General features: G+C 54.1%; 1 protein-coding gene across 1 annotated transcript; it reads right to left on the reverse strand.

The window, feature by feature from the left end:
- Positions 1 to 5,399: 5,399 nt before the first annotated feature.
- CkaCkLH20_03248 (uncharacterized protein) lies at positions 5,400 to 6,912 on the reverse strand (the record flags this gene model as incomplete). Its single annotated transcript, XM_038885967.1, has 4 exons — positions 5,400 to 5,706; positions 5,820 to 6,294; positions 6,358 to 6,422; positions 6,488 to 6,912. 4 exons carry the CDS (start codon positions 6,910 to 6,912, stop codon positions 5,400 to 5,402), a joined length of 1,272 nt encoding a protein of 423 aa, XP_038748476.1.
- Positions 6,913 to 7,316: the final 404 nt, after the last annotated feature.

Raw genomic sequence — 7,316 nt, forward strand, 5'->3', positions numbered from 1 at the left:
CATGCCACGCGCGGTATGCTAATCGAAGCTGAGGTGACTGCAGTTCGTCTAAACCTCCTCTATCGGGTGTTCGTCTGACTGCATACAACGTGACAGAAGCTTACCGTTTGCTCTGAACGGGTACAAGATTCGAGATTCGGGGCATGTGCGGGTGGCTTACCGCATACACCCGCGATGGTCCCGGTGCGGTTCGGCATTTTGCGGCGCTGGATGTGGGTGACTTGAGAGAGATTACATCAGATTCCATCAGCAAATTCCCCTCTTCTGTCCACCTCTGGTCTTTGCCCATCGTCTTGTGGAATGTGGGCTGGTTTCGCCCTCACGCCCCCCTCTCGTTATCCCACAAAAGCCGCTTATCTCCATTTCTCAGTTCTGCCGCCCGCCTCTTTCCAGTAAAGACGGGTTCCCTGCAAGCCATGTGCCTTGTAGGGCAGGGCTCGGAGGGGGTCAGAGGGAGTGAGTGGAGGAGATGTGGGAGAGGTGTCGTGGTAGGGGTGCAGAACACATGAGTACCTCAGCTGGGCTCACTGAGTGAGATGTTCAAGGTACTCTTACGGATACAAGTGAGCCCTCAGAAATGGCGCCAAAGACTGAGGTCGAAGTGGTCACTGCGAGAGTTTCGGGTAGCGACTTGAACCGCTCGCTCCACCCTTGAATTTGGGGGCGGAGAGACTCCGACAATGAGATTGAGCCCAAGCCAATCTCGACATGGAAGAACCATGACCCAAGACATGAACCCAGAACCCAGGACGCAGGACCCAGCCCCAGCCTTTCGGACGAAGACTCGGGACCGAAGGGTAAAGACCAGAGACCAAGCATGCGTCGTACTCTCGTATGAACATGGGGTCTGATGTTTGTGTGTTGGAGAAGGTGGCAGTGAAGACTAAGTCAGGTAAGAGAAGGGATGGCATGGCATCAGTGAGTTGTCATGTTTCCCAGTGTCTCTCTGTCTCTGTTTGGACGCTTCGATAGGTTCTCAACCAACTCCGCATCCTGCAAGAAAAGGTACTTTGGTGCTGGTGGGCAAGGTGCGTTGCAGGCTTGTACCCACTCGTGTTCTTACGGATACACTACCACGACCTTGCACCTCTGCCTCCACTTGCACTGCACTTTCTTCACTGGCATCCGCATCTTGTGCTTGCCTCCCCATGTCTGTCGGATGAGGGCTGTCAGACAGGCAGGCCGTAAAGGCAGGGACGACATTGGTGCGGGCAATTACAGGCAGCCCGGTCTGTCCAGTCAACTCGACTCCTTCAACCGTCTCTCATCACTCACTCACACTCTCTCTCGGTCGTCTCCTCCAATACCCGCCTACCTTACGGACACCAACCGGGTGGCACCCACGCCGCCTTCTCGACTGCGTGCTCCGCTGCCCTGCGCTGCACTGCAATGCAATGCATCTCCTCATTCCTTGATGATCGTGGGCGTTCAGTGGGCGTGTGTGTGTGTACACCACCTTGCTACGTACAGCGTACACACCACCCAAGTGCGCCTGCGCCTGTCTTGGATTGGGAGGATGACACGCCCTTGACGCAGCGATGCCAGCGACAACTCACCCTCGGCCAACATGCACGACTTCCCGCGGATTCCCTCAACCGCGGCGTCCGCAGCACGAGAAGCCTGAAACCGCAAGCGACAGACGACGACAACGACACCACCGTCGACATCATCATCGTCAACACCACCATCGCTATTGGACGAGACGACGAACCTCCAACAAACGCCCTCTGCCGCCGTCACCGCCATTGCCCGCCACGCTGCCCGCCTTGCCCGCTTCATCCTTTAAGCCCAAGCGGCCCGTTCCAAGCCCTGAGTTTCCAAAAAAGCAACTTTTTCATCTCAAGTCCACGAGAAGAGTGACGATATTCCGTATTTCTGATTCGACCTTATCTCGATGCCTAAACAGAGGCTTGTTTCTCAACACCCCCATCACCCTGGAACCCAATCATTGTCTAATAGGACTCCGGGCAAGATGGACGTTGAACCAGCCTTGCCTTGGGTTCTTGATCGGGGACACTGCGACCTTACCTACATAGTACACGCTAGAATGTCCCTACGCTAGAAATTAGGACCCGTCCTATTTCCATCGCGGCTGTGTTGGGCGGGGGGAGGGGTGCGGTACTGGCGGGGAGCACCAATGACCATGCTGTACGCCCGCAGTTCGTTACCTTTCGATACCTCGTTGTCAGGTACGTATCTTTCGGATTATTCTCTGCTTATTGCTAAACGCTTACCGCGAAGCAGAGGTCGAGAACGATGTTCTGGCCTATGTCGAATTCAACTTTGTTGCTCATCAAGAACACCCCTGTCTTTCGGGTTTCTTTGGCGAGGAGAAGCCCGAGCCAAATAATGTACAGGGACAGCAATTCTGTTGCCTCAACTGAAGCTGGGCTCTGCGGCGGCGATCGCTACCCGTTGCCAGAGTCCTAGAGAGACCCGAGCCCGGGTTCCAGGTTCCAGTCCTGGTCCAAAGACAGGCCAGGTTCAGGTCGTTGCGACGGGAGGCGGGTCTTCAATTGCCCGCTGGGACTAGTATCGACAGAAGAGGCTTGGGTTGAGTCGATACGGCCCCTCTCCCATGCTTTTCTCGATGTGAAGATGCAAGTCGTCATGGCCTGTTTTGGGCCATGCACCCTTCACCTCCTTGTCTCTCGCCTCCCCCTTGAAAGCTTCAACTTCTGGCTCACTAGTCCCAGAATGGGGGTTGCAGACTGAAGAAGACCTGTCAGTTCCTTTTCGCATTGATGCCACGACCTCTTTTTCCATGGAGCGGGAAATTGGGATGTAATATGATGGGACGAGACTAAGACCCTCATCATCACCCAATCTGCCAGCCCGATTTTCGCCTTGTTTCTCTGTATGGCGCCGATCTTTGCGCCCGTCGACCCGCAGACTTGGTAAACCATCTTTCCACCTCACGGCTCTTTCAATGTTCCACGGCAGGCAGCTGCATCAACCCCGGGTAACGGGGAAGTCGACGACATTTCCCGTTATGGAGCCTCTTTTCCACCCGCCGAAACTATTGCGAGTCGTGTTTTGAGCCTCAACATGCCGACGATCAGTCATGAAAGGTATCATTCAAGAGCTCCGCAGAGAATATCAAAAAAGGCCTTCGGGCCTGGCTCCGCGCCGTCTCGGTATGGCACCGGCACGAAGAGGAGGACCCTTCTCCACACCCTGGGTACTGTTACCAGACCCTCAAAAATATACTGGCACCTCCAACTGCCTTGAGGTACCTGGTATGAAATACCTATCGCGCGCGATGCGGTAAACAGGCAGTTGCATTCATTTACACGTGGACGAGATGAATTACGTTTTACCACGGGCAGTATATTGTAACCCCAATATCCGTGGTCTTTCGTTGTCGACCAGGGCCTTTAAGTCCGTTCACTTGGCGGTCCTGAAGCTTGGGATCTCTCCGTCTTCTGATTGAACCCTGCCCTGGCTCGCTCGCCGGGTAAAGCACGCCTGTCTCTTCTGTTCTCCTCCCCAAACTCCGCTCGACTGATCTTGACATCACCGGGAACCCCCCGGCCACAGGTCACTTGGCGGATGCAGCATCGTCCCCCCAGTCCCTACCCTTGAACGGAGAGCGACTCCGAAAAGGCCAGGGCCCTCTGGTCTTCCTCTCCTGTCGTCGACGTTGGGAAAGGAAACATGGTACCAAAACCACCCCCCTACCCCCTACCCTTCCACTGCGTTCGTTCGTTCGTTCTCCGCCCTCCGCCCACTGGACGGACCACTCTAACAAACCGTCGTATCGCCCGCCATACGGAGTTGAGATATTTGACAAAAGATCCTTTTTGGGCACATCGGATGAAAGAAGCAAGGCCGCATTGGAATCATTTCGACTCATTCAATTTTTTTATTTTTTTTGACGAACAGTCCTCGGAGACTTACTTCCACCACACACGTATCCGCAGTAAGCAGAAGAAATCCACTCCGCTCTCACGACAAAAAAATGTCTCCGTCTACGTGCCGTAAAACCGCATCTGGCCCCGAATCTCGTAATCCTACCCAACACAATGCTTATTGTTCCCTCTGGCGATTGAAGTGTCCGTATCCGTAGACCCTGCTTCATCGATTTTATCAATGTTTCTTTTTTGTAGATTCCAAGTTTACTACGCCAGGCCAATGTTGAAGCTCTCAATTCCAGTGTTCGTCAGTAATCTACCATGTTTCCCTTGAATATTATTCCCGGTGTTTTGGGAAGCGAACAATCACACCCCCCCTCAGAAATGCGACCCTGGTCCACGGGGGTACCCTGGCTTTTTCACGTTTGGCTCGGGACCAACTTTTTGGGGGCGAACACCCGACGGGAGACATCTTCCCCCAAGATTTGAAGTGTCAAGGGACGGCAATTTCATCACATGGGGATGGAGGAAACTCTGATGACGTGTTTGTTTGTCAAGGCTTTGAGTGCAGGTGCGAGTGTTGTAAACAACTGAATATCGATTCATTTCGATGTCCTCGGGGGAAGGAGGAGGAGTACCTATGTCCAGAGAACTATGTTCAACAAAAAATCGCAGCACTATATAAAAAGCCAGAACCGTTGGAATAATGCGCCCTTCTTCTGTTTTTTATCCTGTTGATAAAAAGGTGATGGAGAAATAAACGCCAAGGGAAAGGGTATATCTTGAAAAGGTTGAAGAAGAAGAAGAAGAAGTGAAGTGAAGTGACCGTGACTGTGACCATATCGATCCATGTCTGTTGGTTGGTGGTTGGTTTGCAGGTTGACTGCAAGCAAAAGAAGAATTCCAAAAAATGCCGTCCCAAGAGTGCTGCCAAAAACGGAAGTGCGTATCCAAGCAAATAAAACAGACGCATCAAAAAGAGTCCAAAACAAAAGCCAGCAACACCATTTCCCCCCTCCTCCTGAGTATGTCGGCAACAAGAGGCATGTATATGTACCGTGAGAGGCGGACATGCCTGCCGTTTGCCCTCTTGAAAAATGAAAGTAAATATCAAGTTTTCTTGCGGCTGTACGCCCCATTCGCCTTCTTCGAAAGATGCCCCTTTTTCCTATCTCTCTTTCTCTCTCTCTCTTCTTTTCCCTAGGATGTACAGTTCGAATGGTAAAACGGGCGAAGCTGAGCGGAGAGGGGGTGTGGGAGATGACCACCGACGGCGGCGGCGCTGCTCAGTGCGGTGTTGGTCGTCTTCGTACGTTGTTGGTTCCATGTTGGTTGTTGGACATCGAAACGTTGGATAACAACCGGGGTGTCCTCGGCCCCCCCGATCTCTCGCGTTCAGCAGCCAACAGAAAGTCATGCCGGGTCCTCACGTCGTAAAATAAAGTCAAGAAAAAGTCGGGTTGGTTCCAACACAAAAAACGACCAACAGACCGCCCCTCAGCCCCAGCCACGTTGGTGGTGGTGGTGGTGGTGGTGGTTCTTCTCTCATGTGTTGCGGCGCTGCTTGCATTTGTCGTGGAGGAGGTGACCGTTCCGCGCCGTGGTCCTTGTGAACTCGGCCCCGCAGTTGGGGCAGGTGGCCTTGGCTGCTTGGCCCGACTTTTCGCGTTGGTGTCTGAGGAGGTTGCTGAAGGTCGAGAACTGTCTGCCATTGCAGCCGTGTTCCCAGCACTGGGGCTTGGGTCTGCTCTGGACGACCCTCACGTGTCCCTGGTCCGGTCCGGCCCCGGGGCCCATGGGCGGTACGCCGTACATCATCGGGTCTTGGCTGACTGGCATTGGGGGTCGGCTGCTGGAAGGCGGTCTGTTAGCTTTTCTTCTTCTCCCGAGGCACACAGCTGAACCAAAGTCCCATTTCCATCGTTGGTTGCTATGCTTCTCTGAAAGGGGCGCACGCATACATACCCGTACTGCGAGGGTTGGAACTGGTTGGAGTAGTCGATCGAGCCCATGCTGTAGGCCGGGGCCATGGATGGGTAGCCGCTTTGGTATCCGTGGTCTGATAGAGGCGGGCTGTACGAGGGGAGATATGATGAGTTGCTCATGGTGGTCGTCGGTTCGGCGAGGAGGGAGATGGAGGCGGGTGCGGTGGTGTAAACGGGAACGCCCATGGCGGTCGAGACGTCCGGCAGCGATAGAGGCGGCGAGTGGATGTAGGGGTTGCTTTCGGCCCTCCTTACACGCTGGGAGGCCTTTGAGTCTCTGCGTGCCTGGTCCCTCTGCTTCTTGAGTTCCCGCTGCTCCGGCGTCAAGGTCCCCCTCGGCGGGCTCGCTGTTACTGATCTGGATCCGCTGGGTGGTGTGAGGCTGGCGTCTGAGTTGCCGAGAGATGCGAGGTTGTGGCCGAGTAGTGTGCCGCTTGATTCGCTGTGGTCGAGGCCTTTGGTAACGCATGTTAGAGACACGTACGAGGAGGCATGCGTAGGGAGCAAGGCGGATTTACCAGGCCAGGTGAATGCTGATCGGCTTCCCATGGTGAACGTGGGGTCAAATGGAATAGCAACAGTGCTGTGGGAGAGTGAGATGTTAGAGACGGTGACTTCTTTCAACTTGGTACAAGGCCGGGAGCGCACCTCATGCTTGCTCCGGTTGGCAGTGGCGAGGATGATGGGTGGTGAGAGTAGTCCTGGGCCGGTTCTACTCTGACTAGAGGCGTCGAGTCGGAGGAGTGTTGTTGAAGATGGTGGTGGTGGTTGTCGTTCCACTCTGCATTCAGTATCTCGGGAGGCAGAAGAGGGAAAGGCGAGTATCCCTGTGAGGTTGAGGTTGAGAGGAAGGTGGCCGAGCTGGGCGGGTTGGGACTGATATAGCCGGAGGAGTGGAGTGCCTCGGACCTGATGGAGGGGCTGGACTCTATTGGTAAGGTTCTGGGGGAATCGACGAGCTGTATGCTGGCGAACTGAGCAGCGGTGGCTGATACGCGGCTTCCTGCTCGGGATCTGGGTGGAAGTGAGTAAGAGTTCTCGCAACCCTGCTCGGAAGAATAACTGGAAGCCATTGATAAAGAAGAAGGAGGACTAGGAAGAAACTCTGGATGGCACATACGGACGAAAGTGGTGAGAAGTCGAGGTCGGTGAGGTCGTTGATGCTGTCGAGGTATGTGTGTATATGTCCAAGCGCCGTTCTACTGTTGTATGTATGTGTGTTTGATGTGACGATGTCTGGCGTGGCGGATAGGATAGGGTGTAGGACTTATAACAGACCAATGCAAATCAGGCACCCGAGTTTTTGAAATCTGGAGAAGGAAGGATTGCTTGCTTGCTTGCTGGCGAGGTGGAGGCTTTCGGTTCAACTGAGATCACGGATGCTATACTTGGATATCATCAGAAGGTTAAAGATCTCAGCCTCACAAGTCCAGGAGCGGGCACAGTCTTATAAATGGCAAGTGGGCAGTGAAAAGAT

The sequence above is a fragment of the Colletotrichum karsti genome (genome assembly GCF_011947395.1).
Source record: "Colletotrichum karsti strain CkLH20 chromosome Unknown Scaffold8, whole genome shotgun sequence".
Classification (NCBI taxonomy): Eukaryota; Fungi; Ascomycota; class Sordariomycetes; order Glomerellales; family Glomerellaceae; genus Colletotrichum; species Colletotrichum karsti.